The following is an 18,237-nucleotide window of genomic DNA, read 5'->3' as shown; positions in this document are numbered from 1 at the left end:
GACTTGGTTTCATCAAAAGTATCGCAGATCCTAATCTCTACATCAAGGTAGAAAAGAATGAGCTCGTGATCATACTACTTTAGGTGGATGACTTACTGATAATGTGAAAATTATATCACTGCAACATCTGATTTACTTTGCCTACTTATTTTCAATAAGTTATTTATGAAATTCCTTCAATAAACATTAAAATAAATTCTGTTGCAGATATCACACCATAATACAGAAACAAACACATGCACAAGAATCAACACATTGACATAGATATTTTGGACAACAATCCCCGGGAAAATCCAATGTGGGAAAACCGGTGCAGCAAGGGAGGATATTATTATCCAGTAATTCTTCAGTACAATCGAGTGCCAAACTGGCTTACCCAACAGAGAGAAAAATTCTCCAACACTTCTCCTTGTCCCAGCGTCAGCTTGGTTGACCTTTGTATGACTCCCAGACACTCTGTGGCAGCCCCTACTTGTTTGCGTCAGCCCTGGGCCTCTCTACGTCACCCACGCAGGCCCTCTAGTGACTGCGCAGTCTCCTGCTGCCTCAGCGTCTGCCTGAAAGGCCCTGCATCTGCCTCTCTTGCCTCTGCGTTGGTCTTCTGTTGCTGATCCTGACTCTCTGCTCTGTACTTGCTGCCTCCTGCTGCTCTCCAGACCACTAGTTTTTATTTCTCAGCTAACCCCGCTCCAGAAATCGAATTGATTGGTCTCCCTCAATGTGTTCTCCCACTGACTCTCAAGCCTCTTCTTATACTTTTCTCGTTGGTCCATCAACAGCCGAGATTAAGTCCCTAATCAACGACTAAGATTAGATCTTGCTTGATCCATGACTTTTGGACCATTCTAACTCAGTTTTATATTAATTCACATTAATATTTTATTTTCCCTAAGTTTAGGCTTAAGGACTCCATTAAAAATATTAATTATTTTAATATCTTCCAAATTGGTTAGATTCTACCCAAACCAATTCTGGGTCTTGGAGATCTCATGTGCTTTAGCCTCTCCACCAATTTTCGTGGTTAGATCACATTTGATGCTACCCCAAAACAACAGATAACAGGTGTGGAACATTGTATTCATCAATGCAAGAAGGAACTAGCAACTAAATTTGATATGAAAGATCTTGGACTAATGCACTATTACCTGAGACTCAAATTTTGGTAGAAACTTGGCGAGATTTATCTTGGTCAAGGAAAATATGTGATCAAGATTCTACAAAAATTTGGGATGATGGATAGTAAACCCATGACAACACCTATGATCACCAATTTGAAGAAGCTAAGGAGTTTAGACTCAAGTTTTGTTGATCCAACATCTTATCGACAACTGATTGGTTCTTTGATGTACCTCGTGAACACTCGGACAGATATATGTTTTGCAGTAAATACTCTTAGCTAGTTTCAGATGGAGCCTAGACATGATCATTGGATAGCAGCTAAACACATCCTAAGATATCTCCGTGGGACCATACATCATTGTTTGAGATACGTTGCAGGAAATGAGATTCAGTTATTAGGCTACACAAATTCAGATTGGGTAGGCAGTGATGCAGATGGAAAAGGTACTATAGGTGGCTGTTTTTGTTTGGGATCCGCTATGGTTTCATGGATGAGCAAAAAACAAGACTTGGTTGCGTTGAGTACTGCTGAAGCTGAATATATGGCAACCAGTGAAGTTAGTCGTGAAGCAGTTTGGCTCCGTAAGTTGCTTACTGATTTGTTTGAAGGACCTTTGGATTCGACCATCATATGTTGTGACAATCAAAGTTGCATAAAGCTAATAGAGAACCTAGTTTTCCATGCGAGGACAAAGCACATTAATATCAAATATCACTATATTCGAAGCATGGTGTAGGATTGAGTCGTGAAGCTACAGTACATCTCCACTGACAAGTAGGTAGCAAATATATTGACGAAGTTTCTACCTAACAAGAAGCTTGAGTATTTGAGAGACAAGCTTGGGCTTGTGGATATCTCCTCCTTGGTTGAGAGGGAGTGAGGGTGGACACTGTGTTCTCCAGGTGTCACGTACTATGGCCAGGACTAACAACCGTAAGCCTAGTGCATGAACATTGGTATGGAGAATGGTGGATTGGATAAGCATCAGGGATGTACATTCTTGAGTCATGTATTGTGGTTAACTAGGATTAACATCCTAAGTTGGATACATGGACTTGGTAAAGAATGGTCCGGAGGACATACTTTTCCTTGGATTAGGAAATGGTCTTGTGAGGTCATACCTTAGGAACACCTGGGTGGGGTATGTGCCTTGAGAGGCAATGGTGTCCAAATTTATGCCTCCCAGCATTGTGCTCTGATCTAGTGGAGAGATAGAGCTTGTTAGTCAAGGCCTTTCTATTTTGACAATGCTGGCTATGATGATGTAAATCATCATTAATGCTTATCAATCTGGATCCTTTATTATATGAATATTTCAACTTGAGAGTATGTTGTTGTGTCATTATGAATACCTCCCTAGTTAAGAGGGAGTGTTGAAAAATGTAACTAGGGTCAGTCTTCATAATATAATAAAATGCAATTTTTTCGTTGACATATTTATTATATTCATTATTATTATTTTATTTTTGGTCAACCGTCAAAAGCATGTTCTTCATGCTTATAGAGTCAATTGAGTCAAAAATAATTTATTAAGAGTTAAAAGAAATGTATTTGAGTTAAGTCCCATTTGGACTTTTTGTAAAGAAAAGAAAAAGAATATTATTTTGAGTCAAAGAGTCAACTCAAGACCAAGTCGGCCTTCCTTGGACAAGTCGGCCTATGTGGCAGCCATTCGACCCTTCTGGACAGCTATAAATACAAGACAATTCAACCTCTTGAAAGATCATTACATCATTCATCACATCACATCAGTTTCTGTGCAAGAACAAGAAGAAAAATTAGCCGAAGTCAAAGGAGACAGATAAGACAAGTTTTCTGCCCTAGTTCTGCTCACACATGGAAAGTTTCTATGGTTTTTCTGAGGCTGCTACAGGGCCGAAATTCGGCCTCTATTGCAGGACTGAAATTTTCTATGGTTTGACCAGATTTTAGAGATTTTGACCAGCGTTGACTTTGACTTGATTGGAGGAGGGTTGACTTGGATCTTTGTGGCAAGCTTGGTCTTGGTCTTGGGTCTTGGATATCTCATTTTGATCTGATTCTAATTTCTGTTGTTCTTTGTCTCTTTGTGATCTTTATGCTTTGAAGTTTTGTATAATTGCTTGATGAAGAGAACATAATTTTAATAAGAAAACAGCTAACATTCACAAGTAATTATCAAGAATGAGGAATCAAGCCTTAAACTATCTAGCACTTGGTTTCTCAACATGATTCTCATTGCGGATCTCTCCTCCTTTCATTGAAACTTCATGAGCTGCCTTTGGAACTTGATCTTTTTCATGAATGGAAACACTTTGCTTTTCTTGGGGGTCATTCTCTAGGGATGCAAATGAGCTTTCTACTTTAGTTGTTTGCTGAGTTTTTTGGCTTTGATTTTGATTCTTCTTTTTACTGTTTTCAGCTTTTTAACAGTCTCCTTCCTTCTATGGAGATACTTAGCAGATGTGGATTTTTCTATGGACAATTCCTTGTACAGTGGCAATACTCATGGCAAAAGTTACATTTAAGTGGAATCAGCTTGCAGTATAGTTCTGTACCTGGACCAATCCCTGATTTACATTTCCAGGGTTTCTGGAAATCCTTTTCCCAGATCCACTCCAATGCACAGAAGGGCATATGCATAAATACCTTGCCTGGCTTCAAATTTGTCAATATACTTTTCCAATATGTTCTCTAATTGTTTAAGAGTCTTGTCATACCATAGTAATAATGAATGGAAAGGAAGACAAATCCATATGGGAGTGTCCATGGGAACTTCATCTTCAGGGTCAAGGTTCAAAGATCAACAGTTGAAGTACAAACCATTTGCTCCCATGAACCATGGGCATCCATTGTTTCTTTTATTTTCTCTCCTTTTGCTCAAATAGAAATGAGTAAAATTCTTTGCCACAATAAAAGTGATTTACTCCCCCTTGGATGTGTAGAACACATTGAAGTTTTATCCCTGCCTCCAGGGATTTTGGCCAAGCCCCACTAAATTCTCCTATCAAAGCATAATTGGCAAAAAATAGAACTTTACTCAGCAGAAGACCTGATTTCATCACTAAGTGATGAGATTCCTTCCCTTTCACAAATCCATTTTCCAGATTGTTACAATCTGGCTTAGCTTTTCTTACCTCTTCATCAGCATGGACCTTGAACCTGGCTGCAGCCTGAGCAAAAGATATGAGAGGGAGTTTGAGCTCTCTCTTGTCACGGTGGACATCAGGGCAGGAAGATTAGGGTTTCAGAGACTAGTGCGTGCGTGGCTTGGAGTGTTATAATACCATGTTCAAAATAAAAGTATGAAAAGTAGAAAACTAGAAGAACAATCATTAGATACCCTATTATTAAGACTTTCTTTTGGAGTGGACTACTTTCATTTATATATGCCAATGAACTTTACTCACCAGAAGACCTGATTTCACCACTAAGTGATGAGATTCCTTCCCTTTCACAAATCCATTTGCCAGATTGTCACAATCTGGCTTAGCTTTTCCTACCTCGTCACTTGCAAGGACCTTGAACCTGGCTGCAGCCTGAGCAAAAGATATGAGAGGGAGTTTGAGCTCCCTCTTGTCATGGTGGACATCAGGGCAGGAAGAGTAGGGTTTCAGAGACTAGTGCGTGCGTGGCTTGGAGTGTTATAACACCATTTTCAAAATAAGAATATGAAAAGTAGAAAACTAGAAGAACAATCATTAGATATCCTATTATTGAGACTTTTTTTCAGATTGGACTACTTTCATTTATATATACCATTTTTGTCGCCTTCATGTGCTGATGCGTCTAGACTCTCTTGGATTGGATTACTCTCATCTATATATGCCAATTTGGTTTCCTTCATCATGTGCTTGTGCTCTATATTATGTTTTGGATTCTCTCCATGCAAGTTAATCTGCTACGGAATAAAGACCGTGCAAAGTAATCTTCGGATTTTTTAATCTACAAAATCTTCAGACATAAATGATGATATATTCTTAGAAATTTAGAGTTTATACAAACGTGCTGAAGTTGACTGTGGTATACACATTTTTGAGATTGCAAAGTACATATGATATTTTATTTTTGAAGTAGTGGCATTGATATAACTTGAGTTCTGAGTAAAGGTACTAAACTTTGGAGTCAGTATCATCCTTTTCAGTAAATAGTTATGCTTATGTCAAGATTCTGAGAAGTAGGAAATTGTCTTTGTATACCCACAATGCAGGGTACCTCCTCCAGTTTTTCCTCGTCCTGCAGAGAGACCCTCCAAGATTGTACTCCCAGAAGATAAATACATCAAGAAGTTTTATAAAAAGCATCCAGATTCTTTGACAGAAGAAGCTTTCTGGTATTCTCTTTAACTCTGTTTCCTTCATTGTAAAATAGATGAAAGATACAATGATTTTATTTGTTTCTGTTTTTCCTTTGATACAGAAGTAATGCTAACCTGTTGTAAAAGGAAAAATATTATTTTAGTTTATGCTTATTATAAATAGTATTAGAATAATACTATTTAGTGTTTAATGCTCATTCTTATTAGCTGTTGCTATTTTTATCTTTTTAGGCGTTTCTTAGATGAAATTGGTTGTTTCTATTTCCTAATAGAAACTTGATGTTTCTATTACTGTAAATATCTCTGTATTATTATTGAGCTTCATTTTGCTCATGAATCAATTCAATTCATTCATTGATTATGGTATCAGAGCACAGGTATTCTATTTCGAAATAATTTTTCATAGGTTGAAAAATTCCGTGCTTCATTTCGAAATTGCTCTTCTGTGGAGGATTTTTTCAGTTTTCATTTGGGACACTGATAAAAATACCTGCCCGGACACGATCGATTGTGGTTGAATTGAACGAATCAACGTGCGGAAATTAATTTAGCGTGCGTATGTTGATTTTTTTTGCAAAGGATTCATTCCGATTCTGTTGCCGCGGGATATTTCTTTCAGGAATGAACGCTCTTTGCCTGAACATAGTCGATCTAGTTGCTACATATCGGAACAACGCGAGCTTGGCAGCTCCGTGACCTTGGTTCCTGCTCGCTGATAGATCTTTGAATTCCTTGACGTTTGGAAGGAATTTGTGACGACAGAGACAACGACTGCTCCTTCATCAATCGTTTGGAAGGAATTTACGACGGCAGAGACAGCGTTACTTGACGGGCAGATCCACAGGTTTCGAAAGTTGCAATCGATCATTGCACAAAACAACGGCGGTGTCGACCAACGATCCAAGCGTCATATCTACAGTCCAAGGAATGCCGGGACGGAGAATTTCTGACACGGCCAGCGTTTGAGAAATCTGATTTTTTTTTTCGTGGAAGAATTTTTCTTTACTGTGGATTCCGAGGCAACCAGCTGAAATGTTTACGATCAATTGAGTCACCAAAATCGCCGTTGTCGTGGATCGAACCCGGGTCACCCCCGTGACAGCACTTTTGGGATATATGCACATCCCATCTGCCGTAAGTGTGATCTTGTGAGCCCGGATATGTTTTGCCTCTGCGGCAAAGGTCAACGGAGCCGCCACCAGCCCCAAGACCACTAACCTTATTATCTTTTCCGACCTCTTCATCGTGGATTCCAAGGTTAGTTTGCCGTTACACTGCGGCTTCTTTTATATTTAAAATTACAGTTTCTTGGCCGAGTTAGTTGTCGTTCTCATTACACCCGGACCAAGTTTCCGGCAATGAGTAAGAGGGCCATGCAGACTTTCAGAAATTTGGGCGTATAGGCCGAGCCTCATTTCCAGATTTTTATGGTGCGTAGTATTATTTCTTTATAGTGCTGTGAATTTTTTTTAGAAGAACGTACAGCTGGGCAACTATCAAGCGATGAGATATTAGTTTTGTGGCCATTGTTCACTTTCAAATTAACCAGAAGTGGTGGCGCAACCTCAGAAATTCCTATTCAATGATTATTTAAAGTAAATCGTGCTTCTCAGTGTTCGATCCTGCGTGGCAGAAGCAGCATTTGGTATTTCTTTCTAAAATCTCTCAGAACAATTTCGGGTTATATTTTTATACCAGCATCTGTCAGATTCTGTCCGGATCAGTCGGATCTCCTTATTGCTTTCTCGGGAAACGAACAGATGGCTTCACTAACCAATCTAATGTTGGAAGGCAGTCAGCGCTTTAATGGCACAAACTATAACATCTGGAAACAGAGAATGTTGACCATTTTTGAATATAGGCGTCTTGACCAGCTCGTTCTCAACAAAGAGCTCCGTCCTGGTACAACTGGCACCGATCAAGATAAGTTTGATGATCGAAATCGAGAGGCCGTTATGCTCCTCAAGCTCTCTGTGACTGATGATCAGTTACCACAGATTCCTTCTGGCAAGACAGCTGCCGAGATCTGGCAACAGTTGAAGGAACTGCACGAGACATCCGACAAGAGCAGAGCTTTCTTTCTCAAGAATCAGTTGTTCTCCATCATGATGGACGAACATATGTCTTTACAGGAACATCTCAACAAGATTAAAGACATTCGAGATCAGCTTGAAGCCATTGGTCGCACCATGGAGGAAGAAGATATGGTAGTCATCACTATGAAAAGTCTACCAAAATCTTATGAGCACTTCATAGAAACACTCAACATTACCTCCACTAATGTTGATTTGAAATTTCCGGAGTTATGCACCAAACTCATGCAGCAAGATCGTTGGAAACAACAGTTTGGTAGTGGTGCTGCATCAGCCTCCTTAGAAAATGCTTTTGCTGCCAAATATCAGTCCTTTCAGTCCTTTTAGCAGAAAGGTTCTTCTCAATTTTTTGATCCTGCTAGGAAGAAAAATGTGCAGTGTAATTACTATCACAAGTTCGGCCACATAAAGAAAGATTGCCGACAGAGGATTGCTTTTGAACAAAAGAAACAGGGAGGGCCCCATCAGACAGGGAATGTTGCAGAACATTCCGAGAAGACAGAATCTGCCTTTTACGCCTTTATGGCTAAAAGGTCTTCAGATCATGTCCCGTCTTCTGCCTGGTACATTGACTCTGGTGCATCTCGCCATTTCTCTCACAAGCATGACTGGTTTATTGACTTCTCACCTTTCAGTGATTCTGTGGTATTCGGCGGAGGTGAAAAGTACACAGTGGTTGGCAGAGGTACAGTTCAGATCCAGTCTGGTGGGCGCACACTCATCTTCCTGAATGTGTACTATGTTCCTGGTATGGAAATTAATCTGTTGTCTGTCAGCCAGATAATGAGGAACTCTCCTCAGCTTGATGTAGTGTTCGGTGCGCACAAGTGCTCCATTATCGACAGGGAGACTAGTCTTACAGTTGTTGTTGGCCTAGAGGATCATGGTATATATAGGCTTATTGACACTGGTGATTCTCCAGAAGTGGCTCTAGCAGCACGTGTTTCTCCCATTAGCACTCTGTGGCATCAGCGATATGGGCATCTAAACATTCAGTATCTCTCTCAACTTTCTCGGGAGGGACTTGTGTCAGGGTTACCTAATATTCAGACTCAGCAGTTGGGCGTATGCGGCGCTTGTCAAGCTGGCAAGCAACATCGGTCTTCATTCAAGGATGGAGAATCTTGGCGCGCATCTAAGGTACTCCAGTTAATTCATGCTGATATTTGTGGTCCTATGAATACATCTTCTATTACTGCTTGCAAATATTTTTTGCTTATTGTAGATGATTTCAGTAGAAAGATGTGGGTGTATTTTCTAAAATATAAATCTGATGCATTTAGTACCTTTCAGAAGTTTAAAACCTTAGTTGAAAAAGAGTCTGGCTGTAATATCATGACTCTTAGGACAGATAACGGGGGGGAATTTTGTTCTTTTGCTTTTTCCAACTTCTGTGATAATCATGGCATCAAACGCCAGTTAACTACACCCTACACTCCTCAGCAGAACAGTGTTGTCGAACGCCGCAACCGTACGGTTGTTGAAATGGCTCGTTCCATGTTACAACACAGGAATGTTCCGAACAAATTCTGGGCTGAAGCAGTATTTACTGCTGTCTATCTTCTTAACCGATCACCCACTCAGGCTGTTAAGGGGAAGACTCCTGAAGAGGTTTGGTCTGGCCGTAAGCCTAAGATCAGTCACCTCAAAGTATTTGGCTCAGTTGCATATGTTTGGATTCCAGTTGCTAAGCGCTTTAAGTTGGATTCCAAAAGCCAGAAACTCATGATGACAGGGTACAATGATCATCACAAGGCCTATAGGCTGATAGATATAGCCACTGGTCGTCTTAGCTTCAGTCGGGATGTAGTATTTGATGAAGATAGAGGATTCTTTCAGTCTTCTCCTTTTGAGCAGTGTTCTGAGGATCAGCCTCACAGTGTTCTTCTTCCGGTAGGTCCACCTGATGGGAGGGATGATGCAGCATCAGGGTTTGATAATACGCTACCTGAGCTTCCTTTAGAAAATAACCCTCCTCTTGCTGCCCCTATTGTTCTTGCGCCTTCTCCACCTCCTCCTGATATTGGTTCCTCTACTCTTTGGCCTAAATGGTGGGCTAAAACCATTGGTGATCTTCGGGATGACGAGCTCCTTGAAGGTAGAACTTCTAGACATAAGAGAACTCAACAGTGTACAATAAATTTTTCTCTTATGGCTAACTTACACAGTGTTTTTGAGCCTCAAACCTATTCAGAGGCTAAGGGTACATCGAGTGGGAACAGGCTATGGAATTTGAATTCCAGAGTCTTCAGAAGAATCACACGTGGACCCTTTCTGATCTTCCTGCAGGGAAAAAGCCCATCAGCTGCAAATGGGTGTATAAAGTGAAATACAAAGCTGACGGAACCCTAGACAAGTATAAAGCTCGTCTTGTGGCTCGAGGGTTCTCACAGAAGGAAGGCATCGACTATGAGGAGACTTTTGCTCCTACAACCAAGATGAGTACCATACGGCTTGTCCTTGCCCTAGCAGCTCAGTTCAATTGGAAAGTTCATCAGATGGATGTAAAGAGTGCTTTCCTAAATGGTGACTTACAGGAAGAAGTCTACATGACACAGCCTCCAGGATTCAAGGTTGCCGGACAAGAACAAAAAGTGTGTAGATTAGCTAAAGCTCTCTATGGATTGAAACAAGCTCCTCGGGCTTGGTACATGAAAATTGATCAGTACCTGACAGATCATGGCTTTCAGCGGAGCCCATCTGATGCAAACCTGTATATCAAGCATACTGGTGATGATATTTTGTTTGTGGTTGTCTATGTGGATGACCTTATCATTACTGGTAGCTCTGCACATTTGATTCATGGGATCAAACAAGACTTATGCAGCACCTTTGATATGACAGACTTGGGACTTCTTCATTACTGTCTGGGGGTTGAAGTCTGGCAGACTGAGAACAACATCTTTCTCTCTCAGTCCAAGTATGCCAAAAATCTTGTGGAAAGGTTCAGAATGCAGGATTGCAAACCGGCCATGACTCCTATGGAACCAGGGCTCAAACTTTCAGCTCAGTCATCCTCCCCCCTTGTGGATGAAACTTTATTCAGGCAATTAGTAGGCAGCCTCATCTACCTTACTGCCACTAGACCTGACATCAGTTTTGCAGTGAGCTACATTTCCCGCTTCATGTCAGCGCCTAACGCTGATCATTGGATAGCAGCAAAGCGTGTGCTACGATATGTGCGTGGCACTCCTGATTATGGACTCCTATACACTCGAAGTTCCGATCCTATACTCAGTGGTTACACAGATTCTGACTGGGCCGGTTCGGTTGATGACCGTAAATCTATAGCTGGGTATGTGTTTAGTCTAGGATCCGGTGCTGTCACCTGGACTAGTAAGAAGCAGCAGGCAGTGGCTCTCTCCTCAACAGAAGCAGAGTATCAGGGAGCAGTTAAGGCATCCTGTGAGGTAGTTTGGCTTCGACGTATGCTTGCAGATATGCATGTTTCCCGGACAGGTCCTACTCCCTTGTTTTGTGATAATTAGGGAGTGCTCAAACTTGCCAAGAATCCAGTCTTTCATGAACGAACAAAGCATGTCGAAACCCATTGCCACTACATTCGCCAGCTTGTTGAAGACGGATCCGTTCAGTTGCGATATGTTCCCACAACGAAGCAGCCCGCAGACATCTTCACCAAGCCTCTTGGTCCTGATAAGTTTGTAAAATTCAGAGGGTCTATTGGTGTTGTAAATAGATTGAGCATTAAGGGAGGGTATTAGAATAATACTAATTAGTGTTTAATGCTCATTCTTATTAGTTGTTGCTATTTTTATCTTTTTAGCAGTTTCTTAGATGAAACTGGTTGTTTCTATTTCCTAATAGAAACTTGATGTTTCTATTTCCTAATAGAAACTTGATGTTTCTATTACTGTAAATATCTCTGTATTATTATTGAGCTTCATTTTGCTCATGAATCAATTCAATTCATTCATTGATTAAATAGAAATCTCATTAGAAGGACAAATATTCTGTTTCATCTAATTTCATGTTCAAGCAGCCTCTTGACTATTTTCTCTTGGAAGTACTGGTGTAATCTGTACGTGTGGCCATGGCCATTTATCTGTATCATTGTGTAATTGTAATAGTGGCTAAGGCCATATTTTATTTCATTTCTTGTATAAAATGGTTAAGGCCTACATAGTAAAACTTGATACGTAGGCTAAATAACCCTCTTGAGGTGTGTGCCTTTGCTTTGCTATCGCGTTCCTGGTGTGAGAAGTTGGGATAGCAACACACGACCTCTTCTGCGGTCTTCAAAACGCAATCGCCTTACAACCCAAGGTTCTTTTGAAGTTAACAGAACTGTCCTCAGACAGGCGGCCCAACAAGCTTCTATATTAACTCAAGTAAACAAGTACATACCATGAGATGCTTTAGAGTATGAGAGCTCAACTGAACAATGTCTAAACTCCTCTGAATTACAATTATTTATAGGCTTTCTATGCCTCTTCGGACTTCAAATCCTGATTCTAAACTAAACCTAAGAATCTAAAATATCTAAGAATAATTGAGGGTCTTGCCGGGAATCGTACCCGAGTAGTGTCTACTCAATCTTTCTTTTACAAAAGAAATATTTATTTGTACAATAATTGAGGGTCTTACTAGGAATCATATCTTGGTAGTGTCTACTCAATCTTTTACTTTTATTAAAGACAATACTTTTATTCTCTGTCATTGCAAACACATGGGTCCATGTTACAGTCGGTACAAGTCATGTCTTCATCCATAGCCTTTTGTAGTTGTAAAGCTTCTTCAATAGATTCTACATTATTGGGGTCGTATCCGAATTGCCTAAGTAATATCTGCGCCTCTTGAGTTATTGGTCCTAGTACCGGGTCTGGCTGAGCATCTTCGTACCAATTATTGTCAGATTTTTCTTTAGATTCTGATTTTGCAGATCTTGAAGTTTGTCCTTCCTCCCATTGTTTAGATTCGGCAATCCTTTTATATCTTTCTCCTTTACAAAGAGCATTTGCATGTGCCAAGCTGTCAACTTCATAAGTTTGTATCCAACTTTTATCTACCGTTGGATGTCTGACATGATTTACTGCACGTTCTATCCCTGTTAGATCATAGAAATCCATTTCTTTGTCAATGGAATTTTTTATCCATTGCATACAAAGAATGCTGATTTCTTCACCTTGAAGCCATTGGAAATCGAACTGGACATTGCTGCAAGATCCTGATGCTAAAATTAATGTTGCTATACACAAGACATCCTCTGTCCAGTTTCCTAAACAAATAACTAAAGTAATAAGAGACCTTACATTAATAATTAATCGAACGCTCTATCTTTCCCAATGATCTTCTTTGCTTCATAGATTATGGCCTTTTTGTGAACCACATCTTTTTTTGGAAAATATTTGAACCATTCTGAAAATTCTTGAATCAATTTTTTGTTTTGGACTAATTTGAAGATGGTTGCATTATTTCTTGCTTTTTCCCACATCTGATCAAAAGGATTGAACATTAAATCTTCTGTTAGACCAATCGTTTCCCATGGTGTGGATTCTAATCTCAAGTATTTTAAAGATCTTTCAATACTTTGAGATATTCTGATTTCTCTTTTCTTTTGACATAACCCATCTTTAATTATCCAGTCTGCATGTGATTCAATAATATTATACATTGGAAATGAGTCATCTGCTTCATAATTGCTATCAGGATTTTGTGAGAATGCTCTATTAAGTTCTTCCCATATATGTGGTATTCTCATAGATCTGATCCATTTGGCTATATCGGCTTGAATAGGAATATGATCCATGTTACAGAATTTTGCTGTATTGAATATTCCTATCCCAAAATCTATGCATCCCACCAGCTGATAGAAGTTTAAAGTCTTCAATACTTTGATCATATCATATGTCCATGTAACAGACCATAAATCAGATAATGTTCTAAATAGAATTTTGACTTTCATTCCTTCACAAGGGTAAACTTTGCAAAGTTCTTCATTTAACCCTAGTATAGCACTGATGTTCTTTGTTTTATACCCTCTGATTTTGTTTATCCATTCATTTCTTTTAAGTCGGAATGATACCAATTTTTTTATTTCTTCTGCTATTTCTGGAACTTGATATTCTAGTTGATGAAGTCTTTCTGCTAGTGTTTGCTTGCTGTCTTTTCTTCCTGGTATAGCAAATACAGATGGTGTTGACTGAAATCTGAACATTTTGTTCATTTCCCTTGTTAGCACATCTGCTAACCAATTTGAATTTCCTGGTATCCACTGTATTTCAAATTCATACTGCTGAAACCAAATTTGCCAGGAAAGTAACCTTCCTCGAGCCATTTGTCTACCAATCTTAGCATTTAAAAAGAACTGGAAATTTTTACAGTCTGTTCTAATTAAAAACTTTACAGGTGCCAAATATAATTCAAATTTTTGAATGCCATTGAATATGGCCAATGTTTCCTTTTCAGCTGTAAAATAATTTTTCTGGTGAGGAGAGAATTCACCTGACTTGTATGCACAAAGTTGTTCTTCTCCTTTAGCATCCTTTTCGAGAAGCACAGCTCCCCAAAATTCATCTGAAGCGTCTGTTTGTAGTATTAACTGTCCATCTCCTGGTGGTTTTAACTTTGGCAAATGTTGTGCCTCTTCCTTTAGTTTTTTCACTACAATAGTGGCCACGCTACTCCATCCCCCATTCAGATGTTTCCTTATTGGTTCTGTTTTTACAGACAGCTTGGGAATATATTTGTGTACATAATTCAGGATTCCCAAGAACCTTTGAATTTGATTTTTATCTTGTAGCTCATCTGGAAATTCTGTTATTTTCTGCACAATGTGTGGCTGCATCTAGATTTGTCCATCCTCGACTATGATTCCCAGAAATTCTATGCTTTCTTTAAACATTTCTATCTTTTTGTCAGATAGAACTATGCCATGTGCTTCTAATTCTTTGATAAATATATACAAATGCATTATGTGTTCTTCTATATTCTCGCTGTGTATTAATATGTCATCTATATACACAATAATAAAATCGTACCTGCCAAATATACTGTCCATTCTTCTTTGAAAGAATGCAGGTGCATTTTTTAACCCAAATGGTACGACCTTCCATTGATAAAATCCGGCTGGGCATGTAAATGCTGTTTTATGCCTATCTTCAGGTTTGATTTGTATTTGATAATACCCGCTCTTCATGTCAAATTTTGAAAAGATCTTTGACTTCTGGATTTTTTGCATGATGACTTCTTTTCTTGGTAACGGATATTTGAAATCTTTAGTGATTGCATTTAGCGGCTTGTAATTGATGACCATCCTTGCTTTGCCTCTTACCACCTCTGCATGATTTCTTACAATAAAAGCTGAACAAGAATATTGAGATTCTGATTTTTCAATTAAATCCAGATCTAAAAGTTCTTTTACCTGTGCCTTTATCTCTTGTTCATCTTGAGGTGTACAGGGAATTAATCTGCCTTGTACTCCATTATCATGGAGTGTTTCTATTTCCTGTACTGGATTGGACTTATCCCAGAACTCTTGAGGATTACTTGAGCAAAACTTAAGTAATTTTTCTTGAATCTCCTTTTGTTCTGCGGACCAGTTTTCTTCTCTTGCTGCTTTATTCAGATGTTGTAGTTTTTCTTTTTCATCATAAGCTCTAAGTACCTGTTGCCAATCGTTGCTATCATTTTTTGGTTTTTTCATTTTCTGTTTTTTGTTTTTCACATTCGAATCTGCTAAAGAAAGCCTATTTACACATATTGCTTTTTTCTTGATATTGTAGATTATCTTGTCTTCAGCTATAGTCATTGGGAGTACTGACTTTATGAAAGGCATCCCTAGTATCAGACTACTAGAAGGATCATGATATTGAATTGCTGATATTTTAATAATACTCCCCCCTCCACTTTCATTGGAACATCATCTACATAATGAGTTAGCTGTACATTTCCTCCTATAGTTTCAGAATGGATAATATTCTGAAGTGGTTTCCAACTGTTTTTAAACAAACTTGGTCTAGCCAGATTATTTGAACCACCCGAATCTATAAAAGCATCAACTTCCATCCAATATTTTCCTACCTGTATTTCTACTGGAATATACAAAAGTTCATGTGACCTGATGATTTTCTTCATTAGATTTGCTTCTGCTGCTGGATCATATTGAGGATTTTTGATATAAGTAGAACTACCAATATTTTTTGGGATTGTGCAGAAACTAGGAGCTTTAGAATATATATCTATTTCTTTCTTTTTGCCTTTTGGATCTATTTCTTGTTCTGAATATTGCTCTGAATCCTCCTCTGTTACTTCTTCTGATTCATCTTCTGTTATTGGAAAATCACTGAAACTTTCTGATTCTACCTCTATATCGCAGTCGGAACATTCTGATTCAAATCTATTCATTTTTTGACAGACTTCAATTTCATTTTCATCTAGATCATCTCTTGACAAAATATATACTTCTGAACATTCTTCATCACTATCTACAATAGACCAATCTTCAATAAAATCATCCATTTCCATGCATTTTTTCAGTTTAGAAGATGTGTTTTTAGGACATTTAGCAGCAAAGTGTCCTTGTTTTTTTACAAATAAAACAACATCCTTTCTTAACTGGACCATTTCTTTTCTTTAGGCATTTGTATTTTTGAAATGGTCTTTTTGGATTTGACACTCTTTTGATTTTATACTTCCCGTACCTTTTCTTTCTGTTTCTTTTCTTTAATCAGAGTCTGAGTCATCATATCCTCCCATTCCACCATCTATTTCTTCTACAACTGTGGTATAACCAATGAAGAAGACGCTTCTTGTGGTGCAACTGTGTGAAAGCTTGAAAGGTTTAGAAAACATAATATCCAACGAAAATTGGTCGCATTTCTCATATGTAAGTGCACCAAGCACAACTTTCTTGTTATCAACATGAACATTGAAGAGAGCTCTCTCACTTTCCTTTGCATTTTGAATCTCACCCAGAGCTGCTTGCGATCAGTGGAGATATTATAACTCTGTCTGCTTCTCTCGTCTCCATCTGCTCCTCTGGTGGCTCTGTCTACTCCTTGAATATTGCCATATTGACATCAATGACAATCCGTGTCCAACAAAAGGAGACAATAATCCACACAGATCACCAGCCGTTACAATACTTGTAGGCCAAGAGTAAGCTACAACAGACCAGACATTACAAGTGGATGCGGTTTTCACAACAGTTTCATTTGGTGATCAAGTATAAGAAGGGCAACACAAACAAGTTGGCTGACATGTTGTCAAGGCCACTCACATCAAAGATCACAACTTTGGGGACTCTTATGCAGATGGAGCCATTCACCCATGATGCATACAAAGAGGTATATTCAGAAGATGAGGACTTCAAGGAGGTGTATCAACAATTGTAGAGTCAGATTCATTTGCATGATGGCAACAACACCATTGACTACCATCTCCAGGATGGGTTACTCTACAGGTTGGATAAGCTATGTGCTCCTAAAGGCGAGTGTTTGCAGTTGATGAGAGAGGCTCACACCTCCAAGGTTGCAAGGCCACTTTGGTGTAGGGAAGACCATGGCTAACCTGCGGAGGTATGTGTATTGGCCCAAGATGCAAGAGCAGGTAGTTAGGTTCATAAGAGGATGCATACTTTATTGTACCAGCAAGCCTAGTAACATGAAACAGGGTCTATACCATCCCTTACCTATACTTGCTCGTGCATGGGAGAGTATTTCCATGGAATTTGTGGGAGGTTTACCAACAACCAGGAAGGGACATGACTACCTGTTCGTGGTAGTTGATAGGTTCAATACGATGTGTGTACTGATGCCCTGTAAAAATACCTTCAGCGGACAAGAAGCAACAAACTTGTTCTTTGGACAGGTCTGGGTGCACTTTGGGATACCAAGGAGCATCATTTCAAAACGGGATACACAATTTATCAGTGCATTCTGGACTACATTGTGGGAGAAGATGGACACAAAGTTGAAGAGATCTACAACATTCCATCCATAGAGAGATGGATAGACAGGAGTAGTCAACAAGACGTTGGTGTAGCTTCTAAGGGGATACAACTAGAAGAATCCGAAGACCTGGGATGAAAATCTAGTATATATACAACATTCTTACAACATAGTAGTCCGCACTTCTACAGGAAAGTCCCCATTTGAGACTTGTTTTGGATATTTTCCACCTTTGCGTTTGGATATTGCATATGGGAAACAAGGAGGAGTGAGGGAAGATCTTATATGAGATTCTTTGAGGGCTGAAAATTTTATAGAGAAGACCAAGTAGATCCATCTACTGGTACAAGAAACACTGTAGAAGTCACAGGAGAATTATAAGGCCAGGCATGATCAACACAGAACAGAGAAATCATTCAAGGTGGGAGACAGAGTATGGTTACAATTGAACAAGGAGAGGTTGTAGGGGCCTGGTAAGAAAATCAAGGCTCTGATGTATGGTCCCTTTGAGATATTGGAAAAGGTGGGTGATAATGCCTATCGACTCAGTTTACCACCATATATGCGCATTTACTCAGTTGTGAATGTGGAGAATTTGAAACTCTACGAGCCTTCCATGCTAGATCAGGAAGAGGAATAGGTCCCACCTTTAGTGGAGGATTTGGTACCCGATGCTCAGGCAGAGTTGACAAAAGATATAGTTTGCAGAAGAGGTCTAGAACTACAAGACAAGGGCAACATGACCTTTGGCAAATTGGGTTGAAGGGACAACTTCCAGACAAAGCTAAATGGTACACCAAAGAGAAGGTGGAGGAAAAA

The 18,237-nt window shown here is 39.3% G+C and overlaps 1 protein-coding gene across 1 annotated transcript in view; it reads left to right on the top strand.

Moving 5' to 3' along the window:
• The window catches only part of LOC149257199 (uncharacterized), a 119,657-nt gene that overhangs the window by 33,407 nt on the left and 68,013 nt on the right, over positions 1–18,237 (top strand). Inside the window, exon 3 of the mRNA XM_089369397.1 lies at positions 5,310–5,432. Within this exon, the coding sequence (XP_089225523.1) occupies positions 5,310–5,432 (123 nt within the window). The remainder of the gene's footprint in view (positions 1–5,309; positions 5,433–18,237) is intronic.

This window comes from Pinus tabuliformis, chromosome 6 (assembly GCF_031772625.1).
Source record: "Pinus tabuliformis cultivar Carrire ecotype Pingquan chromosome 6, CPIR1, whole genome shotgun sequence".
Taxonomy (NCBI): Eukaryota; Viridiplantae; Streptophyta; class Pinopsida; order Pinales; family Pinaceae; genus Pinus; species Pinus tabuliformis.
The sequence above is the reverse complement of the archived record's forward strand: the minus strand, read 5'-3'. Positions and strand labels throughout refer to the sequence as shown.